Source organism: Quercus robur, chromosome 6 (assembly GCF_932294415.1).
Source record: "Quercus robur chromosome 6, dhQueRobu3.1, whole genome shotgun sequence".
In the NCBI taxonomy this organism is placed as follows: domain Eukaryota; kingdom Viridiplantae; phylum Streptophyta; class Magnoliopsida; order Fagales; family Fagaceae; genus Quercus; species Quercus robur.
Window position 1 is genome coordinate 40180525 of NC_065539.1, and position 19118 is coordinate 40199642.

Sequence of the window (19118 nt, forward strand, 5' to 3'; positions counted from 1 at the left end):
TCTAGCATATCAAACTAGAGTATGTGCTACCATATTCCCCCCCCCCCCCCCCCCCCCCTTTTTAATGCAGCTGATTGATGCAAATTGCAGCCCACGGAGATATCAGTGGACATCCTCAAAGATGTGTCCCAGAAAGGAGTGATTAACTGATGAACAAGAGATTGTCATCATCACATTAACGTTGTCTCCTTCTATGACTAACTCTGAGAAACCAGCTTCAATGGAAAACTCTATAGCTTTTTTACAAGCTAAAACTTCTGCTTCTGCATGGTTATTAACATAGGGTCCTTTGATAGACATTACAATCATCACCTCTTCTTTTGCATTGTGTGAAAGTAACAAATAGTTAATTATAATCTACGGCATTGAATAATTATAGCAAAGCGTTAAAAATATGTTTGTGGTTTAAAATTATTGTCTACCTTAAGTTTTACCCAAACTTTTGGAGGCATCTCTCACCATAGCACTGTACTTAGCGGATTTTCAAAAGGCGTTGTATTTTATATTTTGAATATTCTACTCACACGAAGGCATCTTGCACTGAACCAGAGACTTCCGTAGGTTCAACTTTTGCTTTAATTAATGGTGGACCGGTTGTTACAAACCCATTAATTAATTCATCTGGAGGGTCCACAACTAATTTGATTTTCCCCAAGATTGGAGACCATCACTCTATAGACCCCAATGTATCCCAGACATGACCCAGAACTTTGTGAAAAGATATAAGAAAAACGTGAACTTCTGGATAAGCATTGCAAAATGAAAAATGTGTTACATGGTATATTGTAAAAGAAGTTACATCAAACAAACAGTCAAACACAAAAAATAAATTTTTTTTAGTGATTCAAATAAAGACTCTTTGCAGAACTGGATGGGAACACTCTCAAGTTCTCAGCTCATATCTACCAACTTGTGTCTAAGGAGATAATAATTAAAAAAAATTAAGAAAAATTAATATTTTAATAAAATGTAGTGTAGAAATAAATAAAAATACCACACATAATAACCACTATTCATACAACTGTGTAAAATTAAAATCAATAACTGTCATTCACTCTCTTTTGTGCCAATGTAAATTTACATGGTTACTGTATCAATCAAGTATTTTTATACAATTTTACACATGAACTGATGTAGGTGAATATTGAATTTTTTAATAAATATGTGAATTTTGGATTTAATTGACTAAAATGTGATACTTTTTCTGTTATAAAAGAACGGATGCGAGTGCTCTTAAAGCATTCCTATATACTTTTGTGTCTGCATTCATAATAATACTTCAAAAAATTTTCCTCAATAACCAAATGAAGAGCCCATACAATAGCAGTTGCTTCTGTTGTCAAAGGATCACACAACAGATGGGCTTTTGGTCCAAACTTTAAGAATATCACCATTTTCATTCTTAGCAACCACAACGAGGGAGGTGAACTCCTTTGTAACAGCTGCATCGACTATAAGTTTAATGGTACCTGGGGGAAGGCATAGCCACTGAACTTGAATGATGTGCTTCTCATCCTCTGCCAACTTTTTTAACACAACATTCTTCATGACTCTAAATTCTAGAGTGTTTATGATTTTTGCTATGTTCACTTCTTGAACTCTATCGTGGGCCAATTGATTTCTCAAATTCCATATGGTATCCAAGGTTAGTGCCATTTGCAAGGTCAACTATTGTCATGGAGTTGAGGTTAAAGACATCCCATAGAAGAACACACTAGTCTATCAACATCGACTACTTCACTGAAATTTTTGCATCCCCCCGTGTATTTTTATGTTGTAATGGGCCAAATCGAGTGAATTAACAATATTATATGAAAAGGGATGGGAAAAAAATTGATGAAAAATTTGATATCCCTAACATATTTCTAAGTTTTAGGGTACTATGTAATTTTCGATAACTTATTTGTTTGGATTTTATAAAAATATATAGTTTTTTTTATCTTTTATGAAATGACAAAAAAATTAAAAAATAATTTATTTTCAAAAAAGTTAAAAATTAAATTATTTGTAAAAAAATCCGAGACAAAAAACAAAAAAGCAAAAAAAAAAAAAATTAAAAATTGATTTTACCCAAACATCCTTGAATGGAAGAATCAATCTTCATATAGGTTAATGTAAAAAAGTTCATTTAAAAAAAATAATAATAAGAAGAACTGTTTGAGCATAAACCAATTTTAAGGTCACTGAAGGTGATTAAAGATCACTCGAGCATGATGATTTGACTTCGCTAAAGGAAGCTCCAATGAAGGGTTTTGGGTTGGGTGTATTGTCAATGCAGTGGACTCCGCCACCTCCTTTTTTATTTTTTTTATTTTTTTATGAACAGAAAATTTTATTAAGACCAAAAAAAAAAAAAAATTATGCAGGCAAAGAAATAGCCTCATCTCTAATTATAGAAACAAAACAAGGAGGCCCTAACCCCACATCAGAAGAGCCAAAAGAGTTGTTCAACAAAGACCACTTGGCTAGGATGTGGGTAGTAACATTTGCTTTTGTAGCCACTAAGAGAAAACAACAATTTGAGAAATTCTCCAATTGCATTTTAAGGCTAAAACATCATAGCATATGGTTCTAATTCTTCAAGGGACATCCAAGTTAGGAAATCTCAACGCATCAATATAGGACTTTGAGTCACTCTCAATGACAATGGAATCAACATCCAAGTTTGATGCCAAGTTGAGGGCCCATTTTATAGCTTCAACCTCTGCTTGAAAAGGGAGCATGGTGTTCACTCTTTCAAAGCAAGCAAACACCACTTCCCTTCTCCAATCTCTAGCTACAACTGTAATGGATGAACTCTCAAGGTTGCAAGCAGCATCTACATAGATCTTGACAGAGTCCCTATTCAGTTTTGACCAAGCTGACTAGACTCGATTGCTTGTTGGCCCCATCGTGAGATCCAAGACCTTTCTAAACTTTGCAACAAATTTGGATATCTTTAACATAATCCCATCCAACTTTGGAGATAATCCCTCAAATTGAACTTGGTTCCTTATTTTCCAAGCCACATCACATATCACTGCATCATACAGTAAAAATTCTGCCTTATTATTTGAATTCAACCCAAGTACATCCAAAGAGGAGATTAAGGTTTGAATGAATTGGGAGGAAGAAGAGAAACCCAACCATCAAACCTGAACCCCCAATGGGGGTTAAACCAAATAGCTTTTGTCAATGAGCACAAAACAAATAGATAAAGTTCTAGTGTCGTAGTATTGAGTTGGGAGTTTGAGATGGAAATTTTATTTATTTATTTATTTTTAGGCCAAAATGCAAAATTAACCCTCTAAGTTTCACATTTTGTCATTTCAGTCTTTTAAGTTTCAGTTTTGTTATTTCAGTTTTTTAAATTTCAAATTTTGTTAATTCAGTCCCCTATTAGGCTTTTGTTAATTCTTAGGCTTTTGTTAATTGCTGCCGTCTACTACCCTAAAATAATGCTGATTTGGAATTTTTTTTTTTTTAAAAAAAATTCTTAATTAAAAAAAAAAAACTAAAAAACGTTAATTACCAAAAAAAAAAAAAAAAAAGAAGAAAGTAAGGGGAACTACATTGTTCCTTTGCAACTAAAAAAGAAAACAAAAACCCCACCCCCACCCACCAATCTCACAGTCTTTCTCCCTTAACCCCTTTATTGAAATGTTTTACTGCAGTGAAAATCAAGGTTTATTAATGATTTTTCCTGGGCAAATTTTGTTTCTCTCTCATCTTAGAATATTAAAATACAAATTATGAGCATCTGAACTACATCATAATATCATATATTTTAAGTTAGATGGACCTTAAAAGATGTGAATGAAAGACTGATTTACTTTATGGATGTATGACTTGCTTTTGATTCTTAAGTTTGCCATTCTATGAGGAAGAAAGAGGGGAAAAGAGAAAGAGTGAGAGATCGATATAGGGAGAGGGAGAAATATTGTGAGAGATCGGTGGGGTGGAGGTGGGGTTTTTTGTTTTCTTTTTCAGTTGCAGGGGAACGACATCATTCCCCTTGCTTTCTTTCTTTTTTCTTCTTCTTCTTCTTTTTTTTTTTTTTTTTTTTTTTTTTTTTTTTGTAATTAACGTTTTTTAGTTTTTTTAATTAAGAAATTTTTTTTTTAAAAGTCCAAAATGGCATCGTTTTGGTTAGTAGTCGGCATCAGTTGACAGAAATCTAACAAAGGATTGAATTGGCAAAATTTGAAATTTAGAGCATTGAAATGACAAAACTGAAACTTAGTAAGCTAAAATAATAAAAAGTGAAACTTTTTTTTTTTTGGTAGAAAAAAAAGTGAAACTTATAATGTCAGTTTTGCATTTTGACCTTATTTTTATTATTATTCATTTAATTAGACCAAAAAACTTGACAATGTTACATTAAAAAATTAACGTTGTCTACGCTTACGTGTATTAAGTGATCACATAGAATGATTTAATTGGAAAATATAAGGAAGAACACCTAAAATTTGTATTTAAATTTTGCTCCAACACAATTTCCCCAAATTAAGAAGAGAATATGAGAGAAAAGTGAGCACATGTTTTGGACGCAAATGCCCTCTTCTATAATGCTCTCATTCATGTCTTTTTCTTCATTTGTTTTTGTCTTTGGCTTTTATCTCAATCCAATCCGTGCAGTAACGTGTTGCCTTTTTCTTTTCTTTCATTTATTTTTGCTAAATGGACGTGTAGCCGTGTATACCATTCGGTATCAGTATGCATTTTTTTTTGGTTGTTTACCTTTAAAATTTTTATTTATTTATTTCCTTTTTTTTACTGGCCATGATTGGTTTTTTTTTTTTTTTTTGGTTTGTTTCTTTGCTTTTATTTATTTTTAATTGGGCGTGATTTTTGTTTTAATGAACTTAGTGTGGATTTTTTTTTTTTATTGATTTTTTAAGCAGACACAATTTTTTTTTATTTTAATAAAAGCTTATAAATCCATTTATACCAACTACATTTTCTATCTCCTCATTTTTATTCTCAACAAAACAAAAGAGTATTATCTCTCACTTTTCAACTCTCCCAACCAAACAACATAAGGGAAAAATTAAAATATCTTTTATTCATTTACTTTTCTTTCGTTTCAACCAAACAAAACTTTAAGTGAAATGTACAAGTTAACGACTAGAATGAGAATAAAAGCCCATATAATCAAGTCTAAATTACATTACCTACACTATAAAAAATTGGGTCTATAGTGGCGTTGAACAAACGCCACTAGAATTCCTAAAAACACCACTATAGGGCCCTTTTGGAGTGGCGTATTCTATAGTGGCATTTAAAAACCCTACTATAGGCTCGTAACTATAGACCTATAGTGGCGTTTTACAAAAACGCCACTATAGGTCCATACCTTATAATAGCATTTATAAAACGCTACTATAGCCTATAGGTCGAATTTGAATTTTTTAAAAATAGGCTATACCAATGTTTTCAAATGCTACTATAGGTCCATACCTTATAGTGGTATTTTTTGAATGCCACTATAGACCCTTATATGTTTTTTTTATATAGAAAAATTGGCTATTGCAGTGTTTCAAAATGCCACCATAGCCAACAATTATTTTTTAAAAATAATTTATGAAACATAAAAATAAATGCTTTCAAATTTTAAAAATTAAAATTAAAATTTTAATTAAATTAATAAATACAAAACAGAAAATAAAAAAAATAAAACAAAAACAAAATTTAAACACAAATCCAGAAAATTCAAAATCAAACACAACTTGCTCTAAAATATAAGAATACAAACTCATAAAATCTAACCTCCTTCAACGAATCCAACCCAAATCCAACACCAAATCCATTTAAGGAACACAAAAGCACAAGCTTAAAAACACAAAAGCCCAAGCTCAAGAACATAAACCCAAATTTAAAAATAAGCACAAGATCAGATACACAATGGTACAAATCCAAAAACACAAACCCAAATTTAAACATAGGCACAAGATCAGATACACAATAGCACAAATCCAAGAACAAAACCCATATTTCAACATAAGCACAAGATCAAAAACATGAACATAGACATAAACATTGCTAGAATATTTGCTTCATTCAAAACGCTCCTCCATTTTCTTACTACCCAAATAGAAAAGAACAAGAAAAAAGAAGTTAGATCTATTGTCAACAAAAACACAAATCAACAGAGAGAGAGAGAGAGAGAGAGAGAGAGAGAGAGAGAGAGAGAGAGAGAGAGAGAGAGAGAGAGAGATAAGGGGAGGGGAAGGAAAAGGGTCTCATCGGGTCAGCGGCGGCGTGGGTAGGGAGGTGTGGGTTAGTGGTGTGATGGGCTTCATGGCGGCAAAATCGGCATGGAGTGAGAGAGATGAGTGTCCGAGAGTTAGAGAGTGAGAGACTTAGAGACTTAGACATGAGAAAAGATAGAGATATTTTGAAACCCATGAATATTGAATAGCATAAGTTGTTTTTTTGTTTGTGTGCTAGAGGTATAGTGGTGTTTATAAATGCCACTATAGCTCCTCAAATTTTTTTTTTTTTTTAAAGGGTTGGATTTTTTTTTTTAGGGTGCTGGAGCTATAGTGGCGTTTATAAATGATAGTATAGCTCCTCAATTTATTTATTTATTTATTTGGGTTGGGGTTTTTTTTTTTTTTTTTTTTGTGCTAGAGCTATAGTGGCGTTCATAAATGCCACTATAGGTCCTAGGAAGACTCAGGACTTATAGTGGTGTTTATAAACGCCACTATAGCTCCTTGCAAACGCTGTTATAGGCCTAATGTTTTAAAATGCCAATATAGATCCTTCAAAATGTAGTTATAAATAATCTATAGCAGCGTTTTTAAAAAACACCATTATAGAGTACTTCCAGTGGCTTTCTTTTTATAAACGTCATTAAAAAATGCCACTTTAGGCAACGTTTTTCATAGTGCTAAGCTATGTTACAAAGCTTACTCAAAATGTAATGACGCATTTACAAGCATAAAATTACAAGCCTACTGATCATTTTGATACAAAGAGTCATTGTTTTAAGGTTTTGATGTGTATGTGCCTTATAGCACTTGCAACAGTGGTGCTAAAAATTAGCACCACTAAAAATCTATTTGGAGCTACAACAGTGGAGCTATAGGCAAAAAATTTGGCTTCTCAGCTACACTGCATAGCTAAAGATAGTTGTGCATTGTAGCTCAAAGGTTAAAAAAAAAAAAAAAAAATTATTTTATTTTGTGTTCACACTGCTGGTTAGAATATTTGTGGTTTTTTTTTTTTGGTAGTGAGATGTATTATTTTATTGTGTTGAAAGTTAAAATAAATCTAATACTATAACATGTGAATAGGTAAAATAGATAAAGTAACTTTTTATAATGCAAATAACTAAAAATATAGTTCTACTACTATGGATGCTCTTAATTGAAATGTCTCTTTTTATTTGTACTTGGAGGCTTTGACCGTTAATTTTGTCTTTTCATCCAAGCATCATGTCTTTATTGTATTTGCCTCCAAGAGGCTTGGCCGAAAATCCTTTGGTAATTACCTTAAGGTAAATCACGCCTACAATTTCCAATGCAGTTTGTCAGGCATACCGCATACATCGAATTGATTTCTTCATATCATGATATCTTTACTTATTACAGGTCCTAAAAGGCAATAATAATAAAAAGTAACAACTGGCGCGCAAAGTCTGACAGTTTTTAGACCCTTTAAACAATTGATTAAACCTAGGTAATTAGTCAAGTTGTTACTTAGTCCAATTAAACAAGTCTAGGTTATCACAAATATAAAGATCAAATCATGCAAAGCAGCGGAAAATAAATAACACACGATATGATCACCCAGGAAACCAAACCGGTAAAAACCTGGGGAGGATTTAACCTAATTATCCTCAAGGTAAAAAGCAAATCCACTAGAAAAAATCGAAGTTCATACAAAATGACTTACAAGCACCCCCGCTCGACTTCCTAATGCTACCAACCAGTAGAACTTACTGACACGACCACGTGCAAACTCCGAATCCACAGACTCCTTCTTTCTTGGATTCCCACCAGCTACAAGCACCCCCGTTTGTGTATTCTTTAAGTTTTAATAGCTGCAACTGTTTTGATCATCAAGGTGTAGAGATTATCTCCTCCTTGAAAACCCTAAGTTTGTGTAAAAGAAAGCTCCTCTAGATTTCACAAGAGATTTACACAAACCGCAATATGAGCAACCTTTAGAGAGCCTTTGGGTACAAAACCCTAAAAATAAAAAGAGGCACAAGAGGCACTCTAATCTCTCTAAAAACCACTTTAGAAAACGTTCTAGGGTTTCCCTTATATATATGAGAGTTTTACTTGAACCCTAATACGGTTAAGTAGAGTTTGGGCTGAACTGGAACTCTGCAGAAAAATAAATCTGTACGTGGTTCGATCGATCGAGTCTTGCAGATTTAGTCCAATAAATTCTGCAATCACTTAATTTCAATTTCACAAATAAACATACTTTGAGCAAGCCTAAACCTAGACTCTATATTTTGATCATGGTTTGCCAACATAATACAAATTGAAGTTCTAATACATTAGTTCATAATTTCTTAGAACCTAACAAAGTCACCAGCATAAATTCTCCATAACCATTGATGGAATTGGAACTCAACCAATTTTCTTTTAATAAAGTCCAATAATCTTGAGCCATAGATGAAGAAGTCAAGCAAAAGTTAAAACTTCAGCTAGTGCAATCCTCCTGTGTATTTCCTCTTTTTTTGGATGTGAAATCGTCCTTTGAGTTTCAACAAGATGAAGCAAGGTAAGCCACATCTCTCTCTCTCCCTCTCTCTCTCAAATTGTTGTTACAAAGTCTCACTCAAAACTCTCTTCAGGTGATGCTCATGGTAAATTCATTATCACACACATCCTTTTTGCCTCCTTGCTCGGATTCGTAGCAGCTGCAGCCACATGTTATTACCATCAGAGGAAGTCTAAGGCTGTAACTGTGACTGTAACTGCAGTGAGAGACCAAACTAACATTCCACGGCTAGAGAGGACAGAATCCGGCCGTGTTGCAAAGCTTGAAAGATTCTCCCACTATGTTGGTAATTATGCCTTCCAATTTTCTTTGTCAAAAACACCCATCTAAAAAACCCAACATTTTAATGCCAACTTATACTTATGGTTTGGGAAGAAAAAATACTGTTGACTTTAAGATCTGGAAAGCTAAATTTTTATTTATTTTTTATTTTTTAAATGGTGCAGCTAGGCAAATGGGGTTTTCAGATGCAAGTGAATGTCCCCAACTTTGCAAGTTAGCTTACGATTATTTGAGGAAATCCGAAGGTTGTGAAAATTCCATCTATGATTATTTTTCTAATGAACCAGATGCAAAATCTCTCTACAGGAAGTTGATTGGAGAGTTTGAAACATGTATCCTCAGTTATTTTGCTTTTCATTGGGGTCATGCTTCTCTTATGATTAGTCAGGTACAGTTTCAAATTAAACTAGAAGCTTAATGCTAAACCAAAAATTCAAAAAAAAAAAAAAAAAAGAATTGAGAAACAAAGATTGGGTCTTTTCTCTTTTCCATGTTTGAAGTTTTGTAGTTTATTAATGTCCTCCTTTTTTTTCATCTATATATTTTCTTAGTTGAAGTTCTTCATATTTTTCCTTTGAATGGTAGGTTTTGAATGAGGAGTCTGCAGACCGTGAGCGAAAAGCAAAGCTCAAGGACTTGGTGTTGGCAGCTACAAGGTGACCTTAAGTTTAAGATAATGATCATTTTCTTGTTTCCTGTGGATTTGTTGCCGAAGTGGTCTTGTCATCTCAATGCTGATATTTATGCGATGTGACATCATTTGTGATTTTTTTTTTTTTTTTTCTAATGTTGATTAAAAAGTAAGACACATTTACGGAAATAACATCGTTTCATCAACCAGGAGCTACTTGTCCTTAAAAAGCTGTGAACATTCATCAGCTTTGGTTTTGGTGGAAATTGGAACCCATGTCACCCTTACTATTCATACCCTTTTCTTTTTTCTTTTTTTGTGTTGAGAAACCAGTCAGATAAGCCTGGGAATTTATTCAGCAAAACAAACTTCATGACCATCTCGAAAAACTAACACTGTTTGGAAAAGGGGGAAGGGAAGAGAAGAGAAGAGAAAAGAAGGGAAACAAGGAAGGTAGATAAGGGGAAGTGATGCTTTTTCATGTGCCCCACACTATTAGGCTGCGTTTGTTTTAGTGTAAAATATTTTTAGGTGAAAATATTTTTGGAAAATGAAAATATTTTCAAATGTTTAGTTGCATTTCAAAAAATGTTTTGAAAAATATTTTCTAGTGTTTGGTTGTATTCTTGAAAATACTATAGAAAACACATTTTTTACTTGTTGCTCACATTTTCTCAGCTTCCAAACAAATATATAATATCATTTTTCAATAGATAAACACAAAAGAAACAAAACCCAACAAAAAAAATTCATTAAATCTAGCGGTCAAGGGAAAGAGAGATAGATCGGCGGTCGAGAACGATGGCGAGAACGGCGACGCCGATGAGTTTTGGGTCGAGAACGAGATTGGTTTTAGGTGGATCGGTCTTGGGTGGTGACGATCTAGACGGTGCTGGGGTGCGACGATCTCGCCAGTGCTGGGGTGCGACTCGCCGATGCTTGGATGTGCGATCGGAGCTCTTGCTGTTTCTCTCTCTCTTCTATTTTCCTGGGGTGGAAATCAATTGAAGGTAAAATACAAGTGTAAAATATTTTATAGGGTTTTGGGGCATGATTTACAGTCAACGGAAATCATTTTCCGTTTGACTGAATTTTTTGGGACAACCCAAACATGCCCAGTGATGTAAAATATTTTTCGAAAACTTTTAACTGCCAAAACAAATGCACCCTTAGTATCAACCCAATTTGGGCGGAAATAGCAGGAAAGGATAGAAATATATTTTCTGGATCCACCACTTTAAAAGCATGCATTTTTCAAATTCTTTTTCCTATGCAACCCAAACAAATAAAAGATAGAATTTTCACACTTTTTTCTAGCATTTCTTTCTAATATCCAAACACATCAGAACTAAATATTTTCTTCTCTCTTTTCCTTTCTTTCCTCTTTTCATTTCTCTTCCCTTTCCCTAGTTACAAGTTACAACCAAACATAGTGTAAAGGGGCAATGTCCACAGGAAGGTCTTCCAACCACATCTGGAACCCATATTTGCTAAATAGTAAACATTTCCTAAAAAAACCTATATTTTTTATGTTCAAAAGGGAAAACAAAAATATTTTGATGATGTATAATATACCATAATAACATATACGTTATTCTATCAATCAAATATATATATATATATATATATATATATATATACATACGTGTTATTCCAAAAAACAAAAAATTATAAACGTTGTACATGAAATAATTTACAGTCATATACCATCTAAACTTCAAACAGACCAAGCATGAAGCTAGTTATTTGGCCTTTAATTATCTGCATTCGGTAGGTGTTATCAAATGCAAATATTAGCATGAGACGCAAAATTTTATTTAGCCTCTTTAAGTGTTAGAAATAACTAGTCGCGAATCCGTACGTTGTGCGTGATAATTATTTTTAATAGTGGTTTTATTAAAAAAAATTTACAATTTAAACTAATCTAATAATGAGTAATGTATTTCGTAATTATATTTTTATTTATTACAGGAACAATTATAAATGTAATATAGGAACAATCCAAAATACCAAAAAAATGTAAACTAAAAAAAAATTAATAAAATTTAACAATGATTAATTGAACCAATATTATGATAAAATTTTGTTTTTGATAATCTATTAAGGTTATTTTCTTTGTAGAAATTATAATTTCGGCTGCCTAAAACATATTATCAAATAAACAATTATTAGCAAAATCTAAGAATTAAATTTCTATACATGCATTGTTATAAAATAATAATAATAAAAATAAAATTGCAAAAGTTAAAATTTGTCACCTATCCAATTATTTTCGTTTGGCTAACCATTACTTTTCTTCAAAATAAATGGCATTATAGAGTACTTTTAATACAACTATTAAGAGTATTTTGTCCACCACAAAGGATTAGAAAATAAATAAAAATTAGTAAAGTCTCATAGTTTAACATTTAAATTGAGCACTATAAAAAATTATGCTATGAAACAGAATAAATACCAAATTATCTAAATCATGCTATGTAATAGAATAATATTATATTTTATATGCTATATTTAATTTTTTAAAACGCAATAGGATAACATTTAACAATCAAAGAGAATAAAAAATAAATAAAAACAACAACAATTTTTAAAAAAAAAACTAAATCACAATTTTAAAAACAAAACTAAATCGTATTAACCCAAAATAGAGTTTTAAAGAATATAAAAAATTATCAACCTAAAGTAGAGATGCAAGAAAAAAAAAATTCCACCAAAAAAATTAGAGAGAGAGAGAGAGAGAGAGAGAGAGAGAGAGAGAGAGAGAAGAGGGAGAGAGAGAGGGGACCTTTTTTTTTTGTGAGGGAAAACTATGCATAAAATAGAAGAGATAGTGACAAATTTATAGTAAGAGGGTGTGAATAAGAAGAGACAAAAATAAAGGAAGATGAAGAGAAAGAGGAAGAATGATATTAATGTAGAGGGCAGTGGGGAGATGAAAATGTAAGAGAGGGAGAAAGATTGAAGTAGTGGGGAGATCAAATGGTAAGGGAGAGAGAAAAGTTGGAGAAGTGTAAATATTAAAAAAAAATGTTGAAAACAATTATAAGAAAATGGGAAAAAAAAAAAAAAAAAAAACCTAAAACTGAACTGAAAATGTTTTAGGTTGGGCTTGATTGTGGAACTAAATAAATAAGAGGTGGGCTAGATTAATTATACAAATTTATTATAGGGTGATAGTAGAAGTAAATAAATAAGTAGTGGGTTGGATTGATTATAGGGTGATAGTGGAAGTAAATAAATAAGTAGTGGACTACATTTATAGGGTTAAAAATTGTAAAAACCATTTTAAAATTGTAGGACAAATTAAATTTTAAAAAAGAAAAAAAAAATGACATGAAAGCTGATGTGGCGCAACGTGAGAATAGTTGCATTAAACGCTACGCTTCAGCTTTTAGTAATATATATAGATGGGGAGATCAAATGGTAAGAGAGAGAGAAAGGTTGGAGAAGTGTAAATATTTAAAAAAAAAAATGTTGAAAACAATTATAAGAAAATTGAGAAAAAAAAAAAAAAAAAAACAAAAAAACAAAAAAAAACCTAAAGCTGAATTGAAAATGTTTTGGGTTGGGCTTGATTGTGGAACTAAATAAATAAGAGGTAGGCTAGATTAATTATACAAATTTATTATAGGGTGATAGTGGAAGTAAATAAATAAGTAGTGGGCTGGATTTATTATAGGGTGATAGTGGAAGTAAATAAATAAGTAGTGGACTACATTTATAAGGCTAAAAATTGTAAAAACCATTTTAAAATTGTAGGACAAATTATATTTTAAAAAAGAATGACGTGACAGCTGATGTGGCGTAACGTGAGAGTAGTAGCATTAAACGCTATGCTTCAGCTTTTAGTAATATATAGATTGTATGTACAAAATTCAATATTGAATGGAATTACTTTACATACTACTACTATAAATTATTATTTCTGAAAGTTTTGTAAAAGAAAATATATCTTGTGTAGCTAGCATATGTATTATTTTACAACATATAGTATCAAACGATAACTTAATTAATAATTGTAAAGATTGTACAATTGTATTTAAAATTTCTTAATTAAAAACATCGATGCCCACAACTCATGGGCCTAACATATACAATACAATTTCATTTCCTAAGACATCTTCAACATTGCCTTTTTACTCATTATTAGTTTTATTTCATCTTAATTGGACTGATATAGGAAACAGAGATTTGAGAGGGTGACAAAGAATTTGAAGGTGGCAAGGGTGTTCACTACATTGGTGGAGGAGATGAAAGCAATAAACGGCAGTGCACCTAAGGGTGGTGACTCAGTAATTACCGAGGTAATGGCGCCGATGGCTCACAGTAAGAGAAGTCCGGTGCTGCTTCTCATGGGTGGTGGCATGGGAGCTGGCAAGAGCACAGTCCTAAAAGAGATTCTTGAAGAGTAAAATCCTGCACTCTCTTATGCCATTATCTTCACATACACTCATAATCATTATTGTTGGGAATACTATTGCTAGAAAGTTTTGCTAAAACCTCACTCAAATGCTACATTGTTATGTATATCGCACAACATGTGATCCCACCCTTTCTAAACACATACCGAAATAAAATATTCGCTAAATTATAACCTATACTCTTTGACTTGGGAAAAATTATTAGATTCTCTTATAATAATGACATATGTTTCTTTCTCTCACATAAATAATGGATCTCACCATGAATTATAAAAATAGGATCTACTATTATGTGAGAGAATGAGGTATCGCGTTGTTATACTTCCTTGATATTAAATAATTACTCCCAACTTTAACACATTTTCAATTTAATCATTGAAATTTCATTTTCTTCATTTCAAGACTTTAATTTTAATTTATTTTCAATTTAGTCTTTTTGTCTAATTTTGTCTAAAATCTTGTTGTTAGTATTAGTATTTTTTTCCCTTTTCAAACCAATGCTGTTTTAATGGATTAATAGTTTTTTTTTTTTTTTTTTTTTTTGAATAGAAGTGGATGGAAGGACTACACTAAAAAAATAAAGTATGGTATAATTTATAATTTAGCCTAAAAATATTTATGTGACCTTTTATGATGGGGAAACAAACATTAAATATCTTGGGAAACAAATCGTTTCAAAAAAAAATCAGTAAGAACAAAGCAATGAAGTGGTGGATTAGCGGTAATTGATGCAAAGAGGACAAACGTAAGATCAATTGCTCTAATACCATAATAATTAAATTAGTATAGTTTGTCCAAAAGTTTAAGTTTAGAAACAATAAAATTTAATCTTTTAATCATAATAATTCTGACAAGGCTGCATATGCATTTGGCAGACCATTCTGGTCCGAAGCAAAAGCAAATGCCGTGTTAGTAGAGGCAGATGCTTTCAAAGAGTCTGACGTTATTTACAGAGCTCTAAGTCGTTCTAGAGGTTATCACCAGGAAATGCTTCATACTGCTGAACTTGTACATCTCCTTGTCTCTTGAAACTCTATAAAAAGAGTACCTTTTGAATTGAACAATATTTAACCATTTTTGTTGTATTATGTGAATCAACTAACTATGCCAGCAACCCCAGTCTACAACTATAAAGGTTAGACCCTTTTATAGTTGTATTCTGGTTATATAATGTATTATAAACCCAATTTAAAACATTATTATTACTATTTTCGTATGTAATCTAATAAGTATTACTCCTACTATTTACTCAAAAAAAAAAAAATGCTAACTATGTCAGCCAAAAAATTGAGCTTCAAATTGAATCAGGTGCACCAATCTTCCACTGATGCTGCATCATCGCTACTAGTAACTGCACTTAACGAAGGACGGGATGTGATCATGGATGGCACTCTATCATGGGAGCCCTTTGTTGAGCAAACAATTGATATGGCTCGTGCCATTCACAAATGTCGTTACCGAATGGGGGTAGGTTACAAGGTTGCAGAGGATGGCACCATTACTGAAAACTACTGGGAGATGGTAAAAGAAGGAGACGAAGAAGAGCAACCAAATGAAAATGGAGAAGCCCCCAAGAGAAAACCTTATAGAATCGAGTTGGTTGGGATGATTTGTGATCCTTATTTAGCTGTTGTTAGAGGCATCAGGTAAAATAAAAACTCTTTAACATTATTTTGTTATTATTGAAAACATTATTGTACTATGATAAATTCAAATAGCATAGCTTCTTAGATCTCAAGGGAATTTTTTTTCTTCTTCTTCATTTTGGGAAACTTGTACAGGAGAGCTATACTAATGGGAAGGGCAGTGAGAGTTAATTCTCAGTTGAATTCCCACAAGAGATTTGCTAGTGCTTTTCTAAGATACAGCCAACTCGTTGATAATGCGAGGCTCTTTTGCACCAATTCTACGGGTGGTGCACCTAAGGTAAAATGATCATTCAACTTCATTTTAAAACAAAAGTTCTAATTTTCTACAACGTGATTCAGTTTCAAATGATCATTCAAGTGTATGTAAACTCATTTACCAGTTACTACATGACTTGTTTAAAAGACTTTGAATGAACAACGTGATTAAAAATCCAAATAGATTTGTTGTCTTGGTTACCATTGCATGAAAATTAATGAAATCTACATGCTTATGCATTATATCAAAGCTTGAGTTCATACTTATTCTTATAGTCAACTAATTTGATAAATGTGCAGTTGATAGCATGGAAAGATGGGGACAACAAGCCGCTAATTGATCCTGAGAAAATTAACTGTTTGACAGCAGCAAGCAATTTGAATGCTGAAGCCCAATCCGTATACGAGCTTTACACAGACTCAAGCCAAATATCCGGGCCCGGATCAATTTGGAAAGACATCGTTTTGTCACCTTCAAGGGCAAGCCTTCAACAGGAGCTAAGGGCTTGTATTCAAAAAATTGAAAATCCAGAGCCCGTTTGATAAAAGATTTCTAGTAACGTTGTTTATATTTTTTAGAAATACATATGAGTGGAAAAGTATGTGAAAATACGTATAATGTTGTTTAAACAATGGTAACAAACGAAACTTGTAAAGAAAATCAGCTAAATGAATGTGGAACTTTATTTGTGAATGCATCCAAGCTGGAATATTATATGTTAATCCAAGAATGCCCATGCAATTTCGTTCTTTTTGTTTTGTGAAAAATGGAAATGGAATGGTGCAATTCAAATTTTCATTTTTATTTTTTAATCTGAGCAAGGGGACCTCTCCATCTCTTACAGTTTCATCCAACACCAATGAGTGACCATTGAAGAGATTTAATCGACCCCAGATTGACAAGTGGATGCCTATCTAGCAACAGTTTACACTTTTTTTTTTCTTTTTTTCTTTTTTTTTTTTTTTGAGAAAGAGCAACAGTTTACTTAGCTTATTGTTGAATTTTTTTTTTTTTTGCAGAAATAAAATAAGTAAGATATTCACATGAGACCTGCAAATAGTAAAAAAAATATAAGCTGGTTTATAATTACGATCCAAACACGCTTTAAGGGGGTGTTTGGTTTGTGTTTTCAAACAATAATTTTCAGTTTTTAAACAATATTACACGTATTTTCATGCACTTTTTTACCTACACTTATTTCTACAAATATTTTCAAACAACAGTTTTAAGTTTTTAAACACATATACAAATGGGCAATATCCTTTAAGCAATAGTTGTTTGGTTCTCAACTCAATTCTGATGGTGAACCGGAAATCATGAGTTTGGGTCTACTTTTTTATGTCCTAAAACAGAAAAGTCGAAGAAAATAGATTTGATGTATCATGGCCCAAAAACTATTAAAGGCCCAATCCCTCATGACCAGATGAAATGGGTTTTACATAGGGTGTCCATGTATTATTGTATGATATTTGTGCGGGTTTTTGTTCCAACCTCATTTGATTTGCCACTTCTGAGTTGGAAAAGCAATAAAGTTACCAAATCAAGTTTGAGCTCGAAATTGTTTTCATCATGTGGTTCGAGTGCGCATGAAAAATCCAAACAAAAATGAGAAAAAAAAAGTATAGGAATTGTGCTTGGAAGGCATAAAATGAAAAGGGGCCTTTCTTGCCCTTATTTTGGGCCCTATGATTGCAAAATGAGCTTATTGTTCTTGCAACCACATGAGAGCCTATGATGGGTCTGCTATGCTGATTGTTGAGGATTTTTTTTTTTTTTTTTTTTGAGATAATTATAATATGTTGCTAATCCTGTAACTTGTATTATTTGTACATGGGTGGTATCAATTAAGCTACAAGTCAATGAGTTTTTTTTTTTTTTTTTTTGAGAAACAGGACCAAGCCTGAAAATATTATTAAAAAACTGAAGAATCAATAGAAACAAAAGCGTCTGTATCTGACGGAACAGATTCCATCCAAACTAATAAAGGAAAAAAAAAAAGTTTTGTTTTCTAGATTAAAGCATGTGCACAGCATTGCCTTGCCTAACAATATGAGATAAAAAAAAACTCTGGAGTGAGGTTACAAGAATTAAGATATCCCTTACTAAATGGCTAAAGGATGAGGAAAACATATCACCCATTTGAAGAGCCTTGATACCATTTCTGAATCACCTTCAAATTGGCACTGTTGTAGGCCAATTTCTGAGGAAAAAATCATTGCACGTCTGGTTGCTATCATCGCTCCGTCGAAGTTTGCTTTTATAATCACCCGGTTTTGGTGGCAGCACTTGCATCGTTGAATTTGTCTTCCCTTGTTGTGTTCCTCTTGGCATGACTAAAATTGTTGTAGAAAATTTTTTGCAGCTTTTGCAATGCTTCCTAGAGGTAAAGTCTTTTCCATCAACTTGGTTTTGTTTCGGTGTGTCCAAATGAACTATACCGTAGTTGCAAACAACTTGATAACTCTTGGTTTTGATATGAATGGATCAACTAAATCTAGAAATGTTGAGAATGCAACTGAGAAAGAAGACATAAAGGAAAGCAATACAGAAAAGAAGAAAGAAGAAGAGTACAGATGCAGTGATGTAAAACCAAATCAAAACGACAGAGTTTACAAGCAAAAGAAGAAAGGAAAGTTAAAGGCAAACGGTGGCATTTTACTTAAGTGATTGGCACATGTGATAGTTGGCACGTGAGAGTGTTTAAGTGGTGTACAACTGTAATATTAGGATTGATTAGTTTGATAAAAGTTAGTTAGAGCAGTTTAGTTTCCCTCTTTGCTCTGTGAACGTGTATATAAGGCAGATCCTTAGTCTAACTTAATTACTTCTTCATTCTAATCAATTGAAGCAAATAGTTTTCTCTCAAAGCAGTTTCTAGAAGTTTTCTTTAATAAGAAATGTGACATGAATTGCCTCAAATTGATTTACCCAGCTAAAATCTTTACACCACACACTTTTCACCGCTTCACAATCCCACAAGGCATGTTTATTATCCTTAGGAATTCTACCACAAAGATGACATAGAGAGTCTGCTAGAATTTTTAGTTTCATCAAGTTAACTTTGGTTGGTAAACTATTTGCGCATGCCTTTCACAAAAAATGTTTAATCTTACCAGGCACCTTGAGTTTCCAAATCCCATACCACAAGCTCGAAA

The 19118-nt window shown here is 32.5% G+C and overlaps 1 protein-coding gene across 2 annotated transcripts in view; it reads left to right on the top strand.

Annotated features, from left to right (window-relative positions):
* The first annotated feature begins 8541 nt into the window (after positions 1-8541).
* The window catches only part of LOC126688732 (calmodulin calcium-dependent NAD kinase-like), a 32801-nt gene continuing 22224 nt past the window's right edge, over positions 8542-19118 (top strand). The window contains exons 1-9 of one of the 2 annotated variants that reach the window (XR_007644345.1): positions 8542-8724; positions 8798-9010; positions 9171-9394; positions 9592-9662; positions 13818-14045; positions 14934-15066; positions 15367-15704; positions 15840-15984; positions 16263-16610. Coding sequence is in view for 1 of the 2 variants with exons in the window: in XM_050383538.1 (XP_050239495.1) it covers positions 8715-8724; positions 8798-9010; positions 9171-9394; positions 9592-9662; positions 13818-14045; positions 14934-15066; positions 15367-15704; positions 15840-15984; positions 16263-16505 (1605 nt within the window). In the remaining variant the exon portion in view is untranslated. Of the gene's footprint in view, positions 8725-8797; positions 9011-9170; positions 9395-9591; positions 9663-13817; positions 14046-14933; positions 15067-15366; positions 15705-15839; positions 15985-16262; positions 16686-19118 lie in introns of those variants that run through there. The other variant, XM_050383538.1, reaches the window with a different exon arrangement.